This window comes from Marmota flaviventris, chromosome 12, assembly GCF_047511675.1.
Source record: "Marmota flaviventris isolate mMarFla1 chromosome 12, mMarFla1.hap1, whole genome shotgun sequence".
Taxonomy (NCBI): domain Eukaryota; kingdom Metazoa; phylum Chordata; class Mammalia; order Rodentia; family Sciuridae; genus Marmota; species Marmota flaviventris.
In genome coordinates this window covers 83,482,506-83,504,544 of record NC_092509.1, presented here as the reverse complement: position 1 = coordinate 83,504,544, position 22,039 = coordinate 83,482,506, and the positions used below count along the sequence as shown (strand labels likewise).

The 22,039-nt window shown below is 32.9% G+C and overlaps 1 protein-coding gene across 1 annotated transcript in view; it reads right to left on the bottom strand.

Moving 5' to 3' along the window:
* Positions 1–1,760: 1,760 nt before the first annotated feature.
* Positions 1,761–22,039, bottom strand: part of Zbtb41 (zinc finger and BTB domain containing 41) — a 46,183-nt gene continuing 25,904 nt past the window's right edge. Inside the window, exon 11 of the mRNA XM_027945678.2 lies at positions 1,761–7,649. Within this exon, the coding sequence (XP_027801479.1) occupies positions 6,994–7,649 (656 nt within the window). The 3' untranslated portion in view covers positions 1,761–6,993. The remainder of the gene's footprint in view (positions 7,650–22,039) is intronic.

Sequence of the window (22,039 nt, the reverse complement as noted above, 5' to 3'; positions counted from 1 at the left end):
TCATTTTCCAGTGGCACCAGGCAACTTCCTATGGCATGTTGTTACACTAAACCTTCTATGGTAGGGGCAATATTTTTTCTCTCTGAATATACATGGTGGTACTAACTGCCATTATCCAAGGATTTATAGAGAGCTGCATCTATAACCAATGAATCTGTGACGGTTTTCAAAATATCTCAAAAATTCCTTTCTACTCCTTACTTCAAGAGGGAAAATTTGTGTCCCATGCATGTGGACTAGAACTAGTGACTCACAATGTACTACAGAAGTGACGCAATATCATTTCCAAGATTAAGTTAGGAAAAGACTGAGCTTAAATCCTAGGTATACTCTCTCTCTTTTTGGATTGCTTTCTGATAGGGTGTGTGTGAAGAGTGGGGTGTGGGGGTTGGAGTCAGCTGCCATATCATTAAGCAGCCCTGTGGGGAGGCCACATAGTAGGAACTTAAGCCAATGGCCACGTGAGTGAGCTTGGAAGTATAGCTATCCTGTTAAGAGTGCAACCCTGATAACAGTTTGCCTTCAACTTCATTAAAGACCCTGAGCCAAAATCACCCAGCTAAGCCTCATCTAGATTCCTGACTCTCAGAACTGTGAGGCAATAAATGTCTGTTGTTTTAAGCCACCAGGTTTGGTATCATTTGCTAGACAGCAATTAAATATTACATACAATGTTGCCTATCATCAGCAAACTCACTTTGCTGAAATGGGATTCATGCCTGGAGAATTTACTTAGTCTTGTAACACTGAAAAGCTGCTGCCTTGATAGAATTTATGGTCTATCAACAAAAGGCTGTTAAGGGGCCAGATGGAGCCAATAGTTTGTAAGGCTGGGGTACTGTCCTCTGGCATACAGTTTACGCCTTTAACCAGCAATCATTTCTCCCATGACCAGAATGTAGAGTTCTGTTTGTGAGGGGTTTAAGAGGTTAGAGTCTCCACTGTCACTATTATACAGAATAACTGATTTAATTAATAGAATGTTGCTACACTTCATAGATTTCTCTCCAAAATAAACACCATAAAGCTGAGCACAGGGAGAATCTGAAATAAGATTACAAGTTTTGAGGACAGCCTTGGCAAGGCAGAAAGACCATATTTCAGTATAAAAATCAAAAAGGGCTAGGATATGGCTGAGTGGTAAAGTGCCTCTGAGTTCAATGATCAGCACCCAAAAACAAAACAAAGTGCAATATGACTACTTCAAACAAAACAGTCATTATTAATATTTGCATTTAGACACTTATGAATCATTGGATTGTTTAAGGTTTACACATTTAATATTTAAATTTTATATTTAAATATTTAATATTTAAATTTAAAAAAAAATTTAAAATGATATGTAATTTTTAAGAAATAAAAGTAAAAGTGTGCCCCAAGTAGTTGGTTTTCCATTTGCTCATGGTCTTTGAATTCAGTTTTACAGAGGCATGCAGAGTACTGCATTTTCCATGATGTGGAAATATAATTCAATAAAACCTAGATATACTTTATTAGGACCAAAGAACTTTCTGTTTATTTTAAATATCAAAATAACACAAAGAACTAATTCAATATACAAGACATTTCCTATTCTTCACAGAGAACTGAATTTTTCTATAAAGACATTATACTTAAGAAACATGAGACAAACAAAATATCTATTAAACTCACATTTTATACAGTTGACAATCATGAATTTTGATATTTCAGATTTTTCTTTGTAATTTTTCTTAAAAGTATCCTTAATTAAAAACAAAAATTATTATTTGAGACTGAAAACAAGTCCAAAACCACTTCTATTTTAATGTACATCATAAATCCCCTTAATTAGAACATTTATTACACAACATGGAGCAGTTAAATATCCAGATTTGTAATTTTTTTTTTTTTGGCAGCCACACTCATCAACGGTTATTACAGTTTTAGCTATAGGGATAAGAGTGATTGTTGAAAGGAATAAAATTTTTATAATTACTTCATAGCACAGTGTACATTGTCCAACTTTAACGCAAGCACAGGTAGCAAGCAGAGGCTTAATAATGAGATGTGCACATGCTCTTTATTCAAAACACGCTTCTGAATCCCCAACAGTAATGCAAATACTGAATTTTTTTTAACCTACTTTTTGAAAAAAAATAAAGGTTAGGTTCATCTTTGATAACTTCTATGCTCTGAATATAATCCTTAATTTCTCTTTATAGAAATGGCTGCAGAGACTAAATTTTAATTATTTGGGGATTGTTCAAGTCATAGACTTAAGATCAATACACAGCAAGTTGAAACATGAAGAGTAAGCAAAATGTAAGTACTCTCTCTCTACAAAAACTTTCTTGCTCCCATTCTCTACACAACCTAATCCTATTACTTCTATCTTACTAATGCTACTTTCAAAGAGAAAGAGCAGAAAGCATGCTAATGGTAGGAGGAAAGCATTTTAGGTTAAAAAAAAATTCAGAGGAAATAAAGGAACATCCTAAAACACTATGGACTATAGCAAGGGAAATGTGCAAAGAGTAGGATCTAAAAAATTGCCTAGTTCCTAGAAATTGAATAGAAAATTATTCTCACATTATCCATCATTCACTAATAGCAAGTAATATTTACCATTACACTACTCAAAGTTTTAGAAACTTGTTAATTGTTCCTTATTAAAAAGAATACATTTTATTTTCATTTAAAATTTGGCACTAAGTCTTAGAATATCCAAATATGACTTTAAAAATCCTGATTTTTCCTGAGTTCATCAACTCAAGTTATATATTGGTTGGGATATTGCTGCTTCTAATGGGAATCTTATCTCAAACTATCACCTCTTGTTCAGTTTTAGGCAAATTAAAATAAGAAGTCACTCAGTGCAGAACAGTGTGGTTATGGTAACTGCGTGGTTATGATTATCCAAAAAGATAGAGAGAGAGACAGACACACTATTCATTTTATTTGTCAGACTCTTCTAATAAGCATTTAAAGACAGGCCCAGGAGTGACTTCACAGCTAACTATATAGGCTACAATACAGATTTTTTAAAATGACATATAAATCATAAAAACAGATGTTCACACTAGCGCTTAGTGCCAATTTTCCTACATAAACATAAAACAACCTAAACAAGTTGTTGCCTAACCAGCAGGCAACACAAACATAAGACCCATAACAAACAAGAACTCAAAACAAAACAAAATCATTTATTAACCAGTACAATCTAGCTAGCAGAATCAACTAAGCAAGTATAACATTTTGAAAAGGCACAAAATAGTCAAGAAAAGATGGTATAAAATGACACTGTCAAAGAGCTAATGCTTAAAATCTGACTTTTCATCAATTATATTAGAATGATATGGTAAGAAGAAAATTCAGGCTTATAAACATACCAGTTCAATTGTATTGAATTTGTTAACAATTATAGAGTGAAAAGCAATGAATGATGTTTAATTATTTTTAGCCCTTAACTAATATTTTATGGTCACTCTGCAAACATGTTTGGACACTTTAAGTTTCACAGAACATTTGTAATTATTTCATGACCTACCATCACTTAAAAGAAAATCACTCACTAAAGCACCAATTTAAAACCCTACTTTTGCTACTCCTCTTTTCTCAGCAATGAATGTCTAAATTACTCAAAAGTATGCAAAAACTATTACCTTATAGTTACTGGTTATGTCTTGCTGGTATGAGGAACAAATCCTAATCTCAAATGGTATTTTAGGCTGCAAAAAATAGGTGGTTTTTTTATATATATAAAAATAACAACTTAACCCCCCAAAAATTTCTAAGGCAAAAATTATTTTGATAACGTAGTGTAAAAAATAAGATTATTTAGCATTTGATAGTATTCACTAAAAACAACATTCAATTAAACTTAAGAAAACTGAGTATGCTTACTTATAATTGGTTTGTCAGTATACTATTCCCAGAGTATTTTTGTCTGCTTTTATTGTTATACATATAAACACAAACATTTAATACTTAATCTCAGTATTCAAACTAATTTTTTTGTTTTGTTTTTGTTTTTTCTTTAAACCCATATTTCTAGGACTTCAACTGTGCTTCTTTGGACAAATACTTATTCAAACAACAAAGAATTTAAAATTTTTAAGACTATTTAATACCTACTAAAAATCTTTGGTGCATTTAAGTCAAAACCGATTAGGTTAATAAATTTCTGCACTTGATAAATTATTCAATTTACAAACTAAGTGCTAATTGCTATCTGCTAAAAAATTAACTTAAAACAATAAATTATGTTTATAAAATAACAATTCTCAATAAGGCTAAACTTAAGTCAAAATTTTAAGGATAGTTATAAAATAAAATGGATTACAGGGTTATATAAAGGTAAACTGAAAAGAGTAGGTTTCATTTTATGCTTTTTGTGCTCAATGCAAAAGCTTACATACATTCAGTTTGCCCAAATCCATGAGGTTTTCCCAATTTCAAAATTTCTTATATTTCTGGAAATTCAAGGCAGCAGATTAGTTTTCTTTTTGTTGTTTCTTCATAAGAATTAAACTCCCTACCAGACAGGGTTACAGTTAAGTGAGGGAATGTAATCCCTGGCACATAGTAAGCCACCATTAATGCCACCTTTCTTCTTTCCACTGGTAACTCTGCAACTTACTGATCACATGAATTTAAATGAGTCCTTTCATCTTAACCTCCGATTCTTTCTCTACAAAATGGGAATACACCATGTCCTTTCTATTTCAGAGCTGGTTATGAGGTTCAAATGAGATAATAAGTGAAAGCATTTTAGAAAACAGTAAACCACTATTCAAGTTTAAGTTATCTTCAATAATAACTAAATACAATTATACAATTGTATTTCACTTTACATAAGAGATGTATCTCAGAAAAATTCTATGTAAACCAATCCCTACAATTATACCATATATTTAAAACATTAGAACATTATTAAAAGAACCCTAAAGTAAATACCTTCAAACAGCAAAGTATTCTTTTCAATGTGAAAATGCAATATCCTCTTTTTTTTGCCACCAAATATACAATATACCATATACATACACATATATATATATACCATTTGCCTTTTTGTGAGTCCAAATTTTCTATATTAGCTTATATATAAGGCAGAGTATATTTTTAGGTATGATTTATTTTTATTATAGTTAAGATTTTTAGTTAAAATCTTGTCAGTCTTTATAATAAAAATCATAAAGATGTATTTTTAACAGTCAATCTGAAAGACTAGACTAACAGTACCTTATAGTCAAGCTCAATCATGTAAGTACCCCAGGTATAACATTTCCACATAAAGTAAATGAGAATGCTTTAGAAAGAAGAAATAATATAGTAATTATGTCTACTGGTCCTAAGATAATTATAACTAAACCTTAATAAATGAGGCAAAACTCAGGTTGGTTTTATTATTTATATGAGCTACTTTGGTTAAATGCTTCAATTTTCAACATTTTTTTTTTTGTTTTTATTATCACTAACATGGCAAATTTTCCTATAAAGTACCTTCATTTCTTAAGTGCTTCATCAGTTTCTTCCATTACTAATTGGTTAAATTTTATTCACTAAAAGTTCATTATTTTATTTGTGATTTTCTTATTCACAAGGGCCAGGCCAGACTTTACAGTTTACACACAAAAAAGTGCTTAAAGCAATTGGGAGTGTAAACAAAATTAAAATGGAAAACTTTGAGAACTGCTATTTTCCAGTAGTTTAACAGATAAATGGCAAATCAATAATAAATCAACCCTGTCCAGTCTAATCCTCAAGCAATCCTACTAGGAAACATTATCCTAGTGTAAGTTTAAATTGACTTGAAAATATGGAAAGTGCATATCTTTAAAGGTATTCTATAATTTCAATGTTTTCCTTCAAATTCAATCAGTGAGCTTTCACTGTTAACTGCTATTTCTTTTCTCCAAGTCCTCAACTTGTGTCTCATACAAAAATAAGAATCGAGGATAATTATAAACATTCCACTAATTATGAAAGCAAAAATAAAAATCTGGATTGTATGTGAATCTGTAAACAAGTAGTAGCTTCATTCAATTAAAGCAAAGTAGGTGCAAATTTTAGAATTTGTTTGGCATCTTTTATAATGATTATACATGAAGTACGTAGGTTCTTTATCCCACTTTCAATCAGTCAAAGTAAATGAAACTCAAAAGTAGTGCATTCAATTGTGTCACTAATTAGTCATAACTGCTCCTTCATTAATGAGACGAAGATATAAGCTATGACATATTGTTAATGTTCCTGAAATAAATGACAAAAAAAGTTCAAAAGGTTAACTTACCTTGAAGATATCTAGTTAAGGCTGTCATATTTTTCATCTAACACATTTTTAACTTGTATAATTTAATGCGTAGATCAATGTTTGCATTTATTATTCATAATAACTCAAGTAAAGGCAAAACCTGAATATATGGATTATCATTTCAATCCAACATTTCTTTTAACATGCTAATCTTATATAAATTAGCTGCTGGCTTTGAGTATGTCAAAAGTCTGAAGGATTATTATACCTGAAGTTATGAATAGATGGCAAGACATCACAAATATACCCAAGACTTTCTTATATATTCAAATTCTTAATTTCAATTAAAAATGTAGATAAAATAAGTTAGGATAAGAAATTATCAGTATACTTCTACATTCTTTCTTAAACTTGTTTGTAAAATGGGGAAAGAAGAAAAGATATAAGGCTAAAGAATAAAACTTTCCACTGATAATTAAAAAAAAAAAAAAATCCCCATAATGTCAGTAGCTAATTCTGAAAAGTTCAAGAACCTATTAAAAATTAGCACTAACCATTAAAAAAATCACAAAAATGTTTACTTCGAATATTATGCCAAATTATGTCCAAATATTCATGTATTCAGTCAACAGAGACACACTGTTTTCTTGATCTGAAACTGTTCTGAGGACTTGAGAAACTACAAAAAATGAAAAAATAGCAGCCCTACTAGCTTAAAAGCCACCAGGTTTTAGCTACCATTTAGCACATAACCATCATAAAGTCTGTGGAATGTTTACTCATGAATGATGCTCATTAGTAGAAATATTCTGAACAGCAGTAGTGTTATCAAGGCCTAGTAATGTTCCAAGGTAAGACTGTTCTCTAGGATCTAGCATTTGTTCAGGTCGGACTGGATGAACTATATTTGCAGGTTGAGGAGTAAGAGTATATTTTTCCAGGAAAGCTAAATCAGCTGCACGTGGATAATCAGTTGACTGTGGCTGTGGTGACAGAATCTCATGAGAAGATGGTGGGAGTGTGGTAGTATGATGCACCAGGTCACTCGGAGTGTCAGGCATCTGAACTGGAACCAATGTTACCGGAACACACACTTCAGCAGATACATTCTGTAATATAGTCTTGGCTTCTGGTTGATAAACTTTGGGCTGGTCCATATATTGTTTTGTTTCTGTTTGAAAGATTTTATCATCAGATGAGTACTCTACCGGCAAGGACACAAGTTTTTCCTCAGAAGTACTGAGAGGATCATCAGGAGATTTTATCCCATGAACGTGGTCAATATGGTATTTCAACTTGTCTTTCCGCTTAAATGTTGCATTACAATGCTGACAGTTGAAAGGTCGGGCATCAGAATGAATAACCAGGTGTTTTGTTAAGGTTTTTTTAATTCTAAAAGATTGATTGCAAATTTGACACTTGTATGGTTTTTCACCTGTATGAAAAAAATAAAATTAATTGTAAAGTGTACCCAATTGATAAAATGATAATTTAAATTGCAAGGTTTCCATCTGCATACTTGTAAGACCTTAATAAGAACAATCATATTAAATTAAATGCTATCACAAAAAGGGATAGTATAGTAAAGTGATGAAAACAATTAGTTAAATATCAGAAAGATATGGGCTTGAGTTGTGGCTACACAACTTACTAGCCAAACCTTAAGCAAGCTAACAACTTCTACTAATCCTAGTTTCCTCACCTGCAACATGAAATAATGATAGCACCTAAATGAGAAACTGAAATAACACTGCTCAGCACTAATTATCATTTCTCACTACAGCCTCCAAAAGTTTCCCACTACAGCCTCCAAAAGTTTCGTTAAACTTATTTTCTTCTATCCAAGGAAGATAAAAATCATAACAGAAACTCTGATCAACCTTTTTCTTTGGATCAGAATGAGAAGTAGTAATAATCATCTCTAGCCCAAGGTCTAAATAAGAAAAGTTGATGGGAAAGAATTAGGAGGGTAGATCAGTTTTGAATTCCTGAGTCAAGGATCTCACACTATAGATTAATTTGCTTTTTTATATAAGGCATTAAAAATTCCTAGGTTAGCCAATGTGATAGGCAGAATAACGGTCCCTCAAAGAGGTACACATTCTAATCCACGGAAGCTGTGAATATATTATATCACACAGTAAATGAAACTTTGCAGATATGATCAAGTTTAGGATCTAAAATGGACAGATTTATTGGATTATGGAGGTGAGTCCAATATAACTGAAAGAGTCTTAAGAACTGTCTGCTAACTGAAGAATAATGGGTGAGAGACATGTGACAAGAGAACTCAGCCCCAAATTACTGGCTTTGAAAATGGAAGAAGGGAACCAGGCAGGACCCAGGACACTAAAAGTTGTAAAAGGCTCTTAGCTTGCCACCACCAAGAAAATTAGAACTTTGGTCCTAGCCCTGTAACTCCAAGAATTCTATTTTGCCAAGAACCTCAGGAATTGATAAATACATTTTTCCTAAGAGGCCTCAGAAAAAAATACGACCCTACCAACACCTAGATCTTAGCCCAATGAACTACAAGTTCATAAATACATATTGTTTAGGCTGCTAAATCTGTGGTAATTTATTACACCATCAATAGAAAATAAATACAGGCATGCTAATATTGCAATATACAAAGGCAAATGAGTTTACATATCTACTATTACAAATGAGGTTACATATCTACTGTTACACGGGAGATATATATATATATATACTTTTAGAAGTAGTTGGATACAATACCTTTATTTTGTTTATTTATTTTTATGTGGTGCTGAGGATCGAACCCAGGGCCTTGCAAGCATTCTACCGCTGATCCACAATCCCAGCCCCTACACGGGTTTTTTATCCTTATCTCCTTCAGCTCTCCATTTAAAACATAATCTATTCTTGTAGAAAATTAAAGAGAGAACTATCTTGGAGCTGCGAAACTATTTCAAATGATTACTTTTTAGGTATTATTGTTTAATATTTTGCAGCCCATTACAACACTGACAAACCACTGACAAAATTTATATAGATGGGGATGCTAGGAACCTGCTACCATTAGATTTCTACTTGGTTCTAGACTAACAGCATTACCGATGTTACTAGAATGAAAGTGAGACCTGAAGTAATACACTATATAGAGAAGTAACATTTCTGAAAAGGAAGTACTTTTTAACTATATATAGGATGCACTGTTTCTGACATTTGATTTTACAGTTGAATGCCTAGAATTAGAGACAATGACAAAATTCAGAGTGCTTTGAGAGCGAGAAAGGAAAAAAAAAAAAGCTTATACTGTTAAGATGTAAGAATTATACGTTCTTTCTATAAATCCCTGACATCAATATATGACATGCAAGGAGCATTCTATGATTGTCCTTGAAAATAAAAACACTAATACAGCATAACACACACCACCAAAAAGCATAGATTTGATTTTTAAAGATAAAAATGTGAGTTTTAAGTGTTTTCCTTTGGCATATTACTAGGCATAATGGCTTCTATGAGTGTCTTCATGAAAATGCTTTTATAAATACAAAGATTTTCTTCCTTCCCTCCTCCTTTTTTAGAGCCAATTAGTTCTAGTGTACAACAATACTTTTAGAAAACTGGAACCTGATAGGCATATCCTTTGAGATATCTATTATCATTTTAAACAGATGCCATTTTCCCTAGAAGAATAAATAAATTTGGGCTTATAAAAAGACAAAATCTGTCGGAGACCAGCTCCAACAGGGGGTCTCAGGAGACGAACAGATGGTGAGGAGTCGGCGAAAGAGGGGTGGAGAAACAACACAGACACCAAAGTGAAGGTGTTGGTCCCAATCTTTACTTCTGAAGTTGATCATATATACTTTTCATTTTGGCAGGCTCACAGTACTTTGTGGTTACAAAACAGGAATCATTATTCAAAGAAACAAAATATTATGTAGCTATAATTAGAATAGAAAAATGTATCTTGGCTTATACATAAGCAAGCATTTGTACTTTCAGTTCGCATTTTGCTTTGAGCTGTTTCTGCTTAGTTAACTTTTAATAATAGTTAGAAATGTCCCAAACTATTGGCCTATACCTTGACTATTCTTTCTTGACTTACTGACTGGAACTGGTGCCATGGTTACGGCAAGTGATTGACTTGTTATTAATTTTAATCAAACAAGAGTAAGAGCACAAACCATTGTGCACAGGAACAAGAACAAGTTGCCCAGTACCAAGCACTAATCTGTCTTCTTAACATTAATTTTTCTTCTCTAGATTTTAATTTAATTTCTCAAAAACTTCCTTGACAGGAATACAGGGAGTTTTTCATTAGACATTAACAATTTACACTCCACAGCTGAATCATTGCATTTAGAACAAACAGATCTATTCTTTAGAAGTAGTTGCATTAATTGGGAAAGTCATGTTTTTTCCTTCATACTTAATGGTCATATGAGAAGTTGCAACTATACTTATTAAAGGAATACAAAAACAAACCAGCCCATTCCCAGAAACATACTGCGCTCCTCCAGAGGATGGACGCCTTGCGCCATCCACCTCAGTAGGGCCTTGCCATTGCCTGAGTCAGGGGAGGGGCGCAGCAAAAATCCATAAAGGAAATGTTGACGTTATGGAATGTATGAAATATATCTGGGTTGTATGAAGATACACAAGTAGCAAAAGCCAAAAAGTAAGTACATGAACTTGATGAAAGGAGAAATATAGAATAAAAAAATATTTTTATAGTGAGATTTTCTAGAGTAAAATTATCTATTTAACAGCAATTAAACCAAGTTTTATGCATCTGAGGAACATAAATGAGAGACATAAGCAACCAAAGAAAGGTACTTTTCAGGACCTATAGAAAGGAATCTATTCACACCAGAAAAAATAAAACAATACTCAAATTAATGTCAACTACTTCTCAGTTATAATTCCAACAACCTATGACCCTTTAGAATTTAAAAATGCCACCCACAGGGTCAACTATCTTTAGATTAAAATTTAGTACTTAAAATGTAATGAGGGACATTTATTTCAGACTTGATAGTTTATATCATACCATGTTTCTTGCTGGAGTGAGGGGAAGATAAAAGCTCAAAAAACAAAACAAATAAAAACATAGCACAAAAAGCCTACTCTTTACAGGTACTGAATGAAGTACAACCAAGTCAGCCAGAACCCATGGGGCCAAGGTTCTAGAGACACAGGAAGTATGGAGGTGCTTTCTTCTCTCTTCAGTGCGCTTTCAGATTCAGTTTATGGGAAAATGAGGCCAAATTGCAGCCTAGGGCTTGAGGAAATCTCACTGAAATAAGAAGACAAAAGTTGGAGCTTTGGACTATCAAGGACTTGAGGGGTCAGAAGCCTGGGCAGAGTGGGGAGGAAGAAGAAGAAGAATAGAAAAATGAACCAAAATATGTGCCAATTCCAAAGATGAACATTTCCTGAGTGAGACAGCTGGAGACCAGGGGCTGAGAGGCTAAAGGACTGAGTTTCTTCAGCAGTCCCAAGGGCTGCTGAGGAGAGAGATTAGAATTCAGGACTCTTCAAAGTGAGAAAAGATACCATTCCTTCAGTAAAGACCCCAAAATATGATGAACTAGAAGACAGACCAGAAATAAAAAAAGAAATAAAGCAAGGTCATTTCATGCTCCATCTGCTGGTGAGAAGAATATTAAATCTGTGAAAAAACACATCTTCAAGAGCGTCTATAATTTTTAATTACAAAATCCAAAGTTCAATACAAAATTACCAGGCATGCCAGAAATAGGAACAGGTGATCAAATAGCAAGAGAAAACATGGTGACAGATTTACCAAAAATTTCAAAGTGCTATATTTATAAGGCTAAGACATCAAAATCAATATGGTTAATATGTTCATGAAGATACAAAAAAGAAAATTTCACTAAGGAATTGGAATGTGTAGAAAAGAAAGTTAGAAAAATTAAACAATTGAAGATAACAATTTGATAGGTAGATTTAACAGCAAATTGGATGCCATAGAAGAAATGGTTACTACCATGAAAGCTGTATCAACAGAAAATATCCAGGTAAACACATAAAGAGATATAGGATAAAAAAAATAGCATGACAATGATATATGACAAAGTGAAATGGTCTAACATATGAATACTTGAATTCCCAGACAGAGTATATAATAAAGCTATATTTAAAGAGAATGTGACTGAGAACCTTCCTAAAAAAGAGAGACATCAAGTTGTAGATGCAGTAAGTTCCACAAGCTTCACAAAATATAAGCAACAAACTACAACAAAAAACACATGAAGTCATACTACAGTTGTTATGGTTTGGACACAAGGTTTTCCCAAAAAGCTCACGTGTGAGACAAAGCAATAAAGTACAAGAATTGGGTTATGAGAGCCTTAACCTAATCAGTACATTTATCCACATGAATGGCAGGGAGGGTGTGGATGAAGGAGGTAAGTCACTGGAGGCATGCCTTTGGGTATATATTTTGTCCCTGGTGAACACAGTTCCCTCTGCTTCCTTGTTGCCATGTTCTGAGCTGCCTTCCTCTGCCCTACTCTTCCACCATGATGTTCTGCCTCATCTCAGGCCCAGTGCTGTAGAGTTGGTCATCTATGGACTGAGAAATTTAAAAATATGAGTCAAATAAACTGTGCTTCCTCTAATTGTTCTTATCAGGTCTTCTGGTCACATCAACAAAAAAAGCTGACTAATATAAGAGCAAAACTATTGAAAACCAAAGATAAAGAAGAATCTGTAAAAGCAAAACCAACTGGGAAACATTTCTTTCAAGTGATCAACAATAAAAATAACAGTAAAAATTTCAAAAAAGTCAAAGAAGCTTGAAAAAGAGAGATGACATATTTAAAGTGCTATAAGAAAATAAATGCTAATGTCACTTTATAGCCAGAAAAACTATCCTCTTTAAGGTAAAAATAAAAACATTTTAGTTAAATAAAAGTTAAGAGAATATGGTGTTTCTCATGCAGAAGGAAAATAATTATAGATGCACAATGATAATGCAAGAAGGAATGGACAGTAAAGGAAAAATATATGATTAAATCTAAATAATATTATTTATTTAAAACAAAAAGTCTTATTACTTTAAAATACCCGTAAAACTAAAAAAAAAAAAAAAAAAAAAAAACATAAAATACGCAAAAAGTACAAAAGATAAGGGTATTACAAGGTCTTTGTATTGTCTGAAAAGTGATGAATAATTTTAACTATTTTATTTATCTTTTCTAGGAAGTAAAATAGACTCTAATTTAAGACTATATATCATTATATTCAGGGTAACCATGAAATTAATAAATGCTAACTGAAAGGAAAAATACTAATAAAAATACATGGATGACAGATTTAAATATAAACAAAAGAAAAATCACATAATTTAAAATATATTTCTTAAATAAATGTCCTCAAAATGATTGGGATGTAAGAGAAAAAAATACATATGCCACATCAGTATCCAAAAGAATGCTAGTTAATCCTTATAAAGAGGGATATTTTATAATAATAAGTACCATCAACAGAAAGACGTAACAAGTTGTATATATCAAGAACCTAACCTCAAAATACATAAAGCAAAAAAAAAAAAAAGAAAAGGAAAGGCAAAGCAGACAATTTATAATGAAGATTAGAGATTTTATCACAGAATTCTCAGTAACTCATAAAAAAGAAAAAAAGAATGTAGAATGTTTGAACAATTGAATATGTTCTCAGACAAGAGTGGAATTAAGCTAGATATCTATAACAGGAATATGCTTAGAGAATCCCTAAATATTTAGGAATTGTATAAGGCAGTTCTAGATAAAACATAAGAGAAAAAAATCAGAATAAATATTAGAAAATATTTTAATGGCATTATAGTGAAAATATGAAATACAAAACTTGAAGAATGCAATGAATCAAATCATTATGTAGAGCTTTAAAAGACAGAGTAAAAAAATACATTACCAATAATGGGAATGAAAAATGGTTATAACCAAAGATCCTATAATCATTAAAGAGATAAATAAAATACCCTGAATTCTGCCAAAAGATTTGGTATTTTAGATTACACAAATATCTTAAAGTCAAAAGAGACACTGAGTATCTGACAGCTCTATAACTATTAAGGAATCTTTAATTAGACTGGGGACATAGCTCAGTGGTAAAGTGTTTGACTAGCACACAGAGGACCTTGGATTTGATCCCCAACATTGCAAAAAATTAAAACCTTTCTCTAAATAAAATAAATAAAACTCAGAGGGATTTACCAGTGAATTCTTTCAAATATTGAGAGTATGATGCCAATTTTACACAAACTCCTTTACGTACTTCAAAAAGATGTATTATTTCCCATGTCATTTTTTTGACCAGTCTCATTATAACAAAGCCTGACAGGGACATTACAAGGAAAAAAATATAGGTAGTATGTCTCATGAACATAGAGAAAAAGGGAGAAAGAAAAAAAGAAAAGAAAAAAAAGAAAGGAGGAAAGAAATAAAAGCAAGTAAACAAACTGAATTAAGCTATACAGGGTAATACATTAGGAACAGGATGTTATATCTTGAATACAACATGATGGAGGAACAAGGTAATATATCATTAACAGAGTAACAGATTGTGAATCAATCTGTGTTTATTCCAGAAATGTAAGGTTTGACATACAAAACTAAACATAACTTTTCACATTACTAAAACTTTAAAAGTCTATACAGATAGTTCAATAGAACATAATAGAATTGACAAACCACACACGTGATCACTTAATTTAAAACAAATGTATCAACAACATGCAGTGAGAATAGTCTTTCAGTAAATAGTGGTAGCACATTTAGATAACTATGTCAAAATGGGAATATTCATCCCTCCTTAATAACAACAAAAATTCAAGATGCGTAGATCTAAATATGAAGGTTACAATAAAGCTTCTAGAAAGTGACATCCAAAGTTTCAATTACCAGGGGTCAGTTTGTCTTCATTATCTGAAGTTAAAGAAGTTTGTTTCTTTAAAGCTTTCAAACCAGCAGACTACTGCAGGAGCAGAGATCCACCCCAGACCTCCCACACCAGCCCGCAGGGGACCCAGGCTCTCAGTAGGCCTGGTCCACCCCTCCTGCAGCCACACCCACCACAGGACTGTCCCTCCCAAACAGCAGACTACCAAGGGAGGTCAAGCCCAGAGGCCCAGATCCACCCACACCAGCTTGCACAGGACCCAGATCCAGGATGCAGTAGCATTCAATGAGGGACACCAACAGGGTCTGGAAGCCCAACATCAAGTGAGGTATAGACAATCTGCATGGGTACTACAAGAATATAGGAAAGAAAGTGTAATATCTCAGATCCACACTGCAAGAAAAGAAGACACATAGACAACATGAAAAAACAAGGGAGGAAAGTGCCCCAAACAAACCAGGACACTATAATAAACAGAACCCGTGGACAGGAAAGTTGATGAAATGTCAGAGAAGGAGTTCAGAAGGTTCATAATTAAAATGATCTGTGAATTAAAGAATGACCTAAATGAGCAAATATAGGCAAAAATTGATTACTCAAACATGAGATAAGAGAGCAAATACAGGTAGCAAAAGATTACTTCCAAAGAGAGATAGAGACTCTGAAAGAAAACCAGTCAGAAATCCTTAAAATGAAGGATACAATAAATCAAATAAAAAAACTCAATAGAAAGCATAACCAACAGACTACATCACTTGTAAAAAAGAACGTCAGATAATGAAGACAAAGTATATAACCTGGAAAATAAAGTTGATCACACAGTGAAGATAGTTAGAAACCATGAACAGAACATCTAAGAATTATGGGATAGCATCAAAAGACCAAAACTCAGAGTTACTGGGATAGAGGAAGGCACAGAGTTTCAAATCAAAGGAACGCACAGTCTCTTCAATGAGATAATATCAGAAAATTTCCCAAGCATGAAGAATAAACTGGAAAACCAAATACAAGAGGCTTACAGGACACCAAATGTACAAAATTAAAACAGATCTACAACAAGGCACATTATAATGAAAATGCCTAGCATACAGAATAAGGATAGAATCTTAAAAGCTGTAAGAGAGAGCAATCAGATCACATATAGGGGGAGACCAATTCATATCTCAGCAGATTTTTCAACCCAGACCCTCAAAGCCAGGAGATCATGGAACAACACATACCAAACTCTGAAAGAAAATGAATGCCAACCAAGAATCTTATATCCAGCAAAACTAAGCTTTAGATTTGATGATGAAATAAAAACCTTCTGTGATAAACAAAAGTTAAAAGAATTTACAACTAGAAAGCCTGTACTCCAGAACATCCTCAGCAAAATATTCCAAGAAGAGGAAATGAAAAACAATGATGAAAATCAGCAGAGGGAAGGATTACACTAAAGGAAAATCTAATCATAAGAGAAACCTAGTAAAGGTAAATGACAAAAATAAATAAAAATGGCTGGGAATACAAATCATGTCTCAATAATAACCCTGAATGTTAATGGCCTAAACTCACCAATCAAAAGACATAGACGAGCAAATTGGATTTAAAGAAAAAAACCAACAATATGCTAGCTCCAGGAGATTCATCTCATAGAAAAAGACATCCACAGACTGAAGGTGAAGGGTTGGGAAAAATCATACAACTCACATGGACTGCAGAAGCAAGCAGGGATTTCCATCCTCATATCAAATAAAGTAGACTTCAAACTAAAGTCAATCAAAAAGGATAAAGAAGGACACTACGTACTGCTCAAGGGAATCATACACCAACAAGACTTAACAATTATAAATATATATGCCCCAAACAATGGAGCATCTACATTCATCAAACAAATTCTTCTCAAGTTCAAGAGTCAAACAGACCACAACACAATAATTTTGGTGACTTTAACACACCTCTTTCATCATTAGATAAATCTTCCAAACAAAAGCTGAAAAAAGAAACTACAGAACTCAATAATACAACCAATAACTTAGATTTAACTGACATATATAGAATATTTCATTCTTCAAACGAGTGAATACACTTTCTTCTCAGCAGAACATGGATCCTTCTCTAAAACAGATCACATACTATGCCACAAAGCAACTCTTAGCAAACATAAAAAAGTAGAGATACTACCCTGCATTCTATCAGAACATAATGGAATGAAATTAGGAATCAATGATAAAATAAGAAATAAAAGCCACTCCAACACCTGGAGACTAAATAATACACTACTGAATGAACAATGGGTTGCAGAAGACATCAAGGAGAAGATTAAAAAAAATTTTAGAGGTGAATGACAATACAGATACAACATATGGAAATCTCTGGGACACGATGAAAGCAGTTCTAAAAGAAAAGTTCATTGCATGGAGTTCATTCCTTTTTTTATTTTTATTTATTTATTTTTATTAGTTGTTCAAAACATTACAAAGCTCTTGACATACCATATTTCATACATTTGAAGAAAAAGTCAATGAATAAATGACTTAATATTACATCTCAAAGCCCTAAGAAAAAAAGAACAAATCAACACCAAAAGCAGCAAAAGACAGGAAATAATTAAAATCAGAGTTGAAATCAATGAAATTGAAACAAAAGAAACGACTGAAAAAATTGACAGAACAAAAAGTTGGTTCTTCGAAAAAATAAATAAAATTGATAGACCTTCAGCCATGCTAACAAAGAGAAGGAGAAAACTAAATCACTAACACACGTGATGAGAAAGAAAATATCACAACAGACAATACAGAAATACAGAAGATAATTAGAAATTATTTTGAAAACTTGTACTCCAATAAAATAGAAAATATCGAAGGCATCTACAAATTTCTAGAGTCATATAATTTGCACAAATTGAATCAGGATAATCAATTTCAAGTGACAAAACAGCAGATGCCATCAAAAGTCTAAAAAAACAAGAAAAACCCAGGGCTGGATGGATACACAGCTGAGTTCTACAAGATCTTTAAAGAAGAACTAATACCAATACTCTTCAATTTATTTCAGGAAATAGAAAAAGAGAGAGCACTTCCAAACTCATTCTATGAGGCAAATATCACCCTGATTCCAAAACCAGGCAAAGACACATCAAAGAAAGAAAACTTCAGATCAATATCTCTAATGAACATAGATGTAAAAATTCTCAATAAAATTCTGGCAAATCGAATATAAAAACATATCAAAAAGATCTTGCACCACAATCAAGTGAGATTCATCCCAGGGATGCAAGGTTGGTTCAACATACGGAAATCAATAAATGTAATTCATCACATCAATAGACTTAAAGAAAAGAATTATATGATCATCTCAATAGATGCAGAAAAAGCATTTGATGAAATACAGTACCCCTTTATGTTCAAAACACTAGAAAAATTAGGGATAACAGGAACATATCTCAACATCATCAAGGCTATCTTTGCTAAACCCCAGGCCAATATCATTCGAAATGGAGAAAAATTGAAGGCATTCCCTCTAAAAACTGGAACAACACAGGGATGCCCTCTTTCACCACTTCTATTTAACATAGTTCTTGAAACACTGGCCAGAGCAATTAGGTGAACGAAATTAAAGAAATAACACATAGGAAAAGTACTCAAATTGGCACTATTTGCTGATGATATGATTCTATAACTAGAAGACCCTAAAAGTTCCACCAGAAAACTTCTAGAACTAGTAAATGAATTCAGCAAAGTAGCAGGATATAAAATCAACACCCATAAATCAAAGGCATTTCTGTATATCAGTAATAAATCCTCAGAAATGGAAATGTAGAAAACTACCCAATTTACAATAGCCTCAAAAAGAATAAAATACTTGGCAATCAACTTAATGAAAGAGATGAAAGATCTATACAATGAAAACTATAGAACCCTAAAGAAAGAAGTCAAAGAAGACCTTAGAAGATGGAAAGATCTATCTTGCTCTTGGGCAGGCAAAATTAATATTATCAAAATGACCATACTTCAAAAAGCAATATACAGATTTAATGCAATTCCAATCGAAATCCCAATGACATTCCTCATAGAAATAGAAAAAGCAATCATGAAATTCATCTGGAAAAATAAGAGACCCAGAATAGCTAAAGCAATCCTTAGCAAGAAGAGTGAAGCAGGTGGCATCACCATACCAGACCTTAAACTATACTACAGAGCAATAGTAACAAAAACAACATGGTAACGGCACCAAAACAGACTGGTAGACCAATGGTACAGAACACAGAGACTAACCCACAAAAGTACAATTACCTTATATTAGACAAAGTTGCCAAAAATATGCACTGGAGAAAAGGTAGCCTCTTCAACAAATGGTGCTGGAAAAACTGGAAATCCATATGCAACAAAATGAAATTAAACCCCTATCTCTTACCATGCATGAAACTCAACTCAAAATGGATCAAGGACTTAGGGATAAAACCAGAGACCCTGTGTCTAAAAGAAGAAAAAGTAGGCCCTAATCTCCATCATGTGAGATTAGGTCCCAACTTCTTTAATAAGACTCCTGTGGCACAAGAATTAAAATCTAGAATCAATAAATGGGGTGGACTCAAACTAAAAAGTTTCTTCTCAGCAAAAGAAACAATCTGTGAGGTGAATAGAGAGCCTACATCTTGGTAGCAAATCTTTACCCTTCACACATCAGATAGAGCACTAATTTCTAGGGTATATAAAGAACTCAAAAAGCTAACTACCAAAAAAAACAAATAACCCAATCAATAAATGGGCCAAGGACCTGAAGAGACACTTCCTCAGAAGATGATATACAATCAACCAACAAATATATGAAAAAAATGTTCATCATCACTAGCAATTAGAGAAATGCAAGTCAAAACCACTCTAAGATTTCATCTCACTCCAGTCAGAATGGTAGCTTTTATGAAAACAAACACCAATAAGTGTTGGCTAGGATGTGGGGAAAAAGGTACACTCATACACTGCTGGTGGGACTGCAAATTGGTGCAGCCAATTTGGAAAGCAGTACAGAGATTTCTTGGAAAATTAAGAATGGAACCACCATTTGACCCAGCTATCCCTCTCCTCAGTCTGTACCAAAGAACTTAAAAACAGCATACTACAGGGACACAGCCACATCAATGTTTATAGCAGCATAATTCACAATAGCTAAACTATGGAACAAACCTAGATGCCCTTCAATAGATTAATGGATAAAAAAATGTGGCATATATATATGATAGAATATTACTCAGCAATAAAAGAATAAAATCATGGCATTTGCAGGTAAATGGTTGAGGTTAAAGAAGATAAAGCTAAGTGAAGTTAGCCAATCTCCAAAAGCAAAAGCCGAATGTTTTCTTTGCTATAAGGAGGTTGATTCATAGTGGGATAGGGAGAGGGAGCATGGGAGGAACGGACGAACTCTAGATAGGGCAGAGGGGTTGGAGGGGAAGAGAAGGTGTATGGGGGTTATAAATGATAGTGGAATGTGATGATCATTATTATCAAAAGTACAAGTATAGGGCTGGGACTATGGCTCAGTGGTAGCGCATTTGCCTTGTATGTGTGAGGCACTGGGTTCGATTCTCAGCACCACGTATAAATAAATAAAATAAAGATCTATCAACAACTAAGGGAAAAATAAAAATTAAAAAAAAAAAATTTTTTAAAGTACATGTATAAAGACACGAATTGGTGTGAATACACTTTGTATACAACCAGAAATATGAAAAATTGTGCTCTATATGTGTAATAAGAATTGTAATGCATTCCACTGTCATACATAATTAAAAAAATAAATAAAATAAGTCATATTATAAAAAAAAGTTTCTTTAAAGAGAAAAGAACATAAATATAAAAACTTTTGAAAAGATACATGATGTCTTTAAAATTCAGAATCTTTGTTCATTGAAAGATACCATTACCAGGGATGGGTTTGTAGCTCAGTGGTAGAGTGGTTGCTTGGCAGGTATGAGGCACTGGGTTCGATCCTCAGCACCAATAAAAATAAATAAGTAAAATAAAAGTCTATAGACAACTGAAAAAAATTTTTTTTCAAAAAAAAGAAAGATACCATTACTAAAGTGAAAAGATAAGTCATAGAGTAGAATAAGATATCTACAATATATACAATTAGCAACAGACTAATACAACTAATATAGAAAGAACTCTTACAAATGAATTTAAAAAAAGATTTAAGAAAATGAGAAGAATTAATTATAATAGTGGATGCCCAAATGGCCAGCAAGCATATAAAATATGGGGAGGTTTGAATATCACTACTCATCACAAAAATGCAAATAAAGGCTACTTTCAAATAGTACTACACATCCATCAGGTGAACTAACACAAAATATGAAACGTTGGTGAAAATGTGGAGCAACTAGAATTCTTACACTGCTAGTGGTAGTACAAATGGACACAATTGTCTTAAAAACCTGTTTAGTAATGTCTATCCTCATTGCCAGGAATTGCAGGGTCAGGTATAATACCAGAATAATTAATTTTTTTTGCATGTTTATGCAAAAATATGGACAAGACTGTTCAAAGAACTAAGCAATTCTTCCTTCACAGTAGAATGGACAAAATAAAGTAGGGTATATTAATATGAGAATAAAAATAAACCTCTCATAAAAGTATCTCACAGACATACTTTTGAGTGAAAGCCAGATCTTGAAAAAAAAAAAATGTTCTTATTATGTAATTCCATTTATATGAGGTTCAAACTGACACAACTAATTTTTATTGATATAAGTCAACATAGTCATTATCTCTGCAAGGAGGGGACAAGGAAGATGCCTCTGGGGTCCTGGCAGTATTCTACATGTTGATCTGAGGGGTGGCTACATTGACATATTAATTACAAAAACTCATTGATCTGTCCATTAAGATTTGTACACTTTATATGCTATACTACAGCACAAAGATCTTATAAAGACAATTT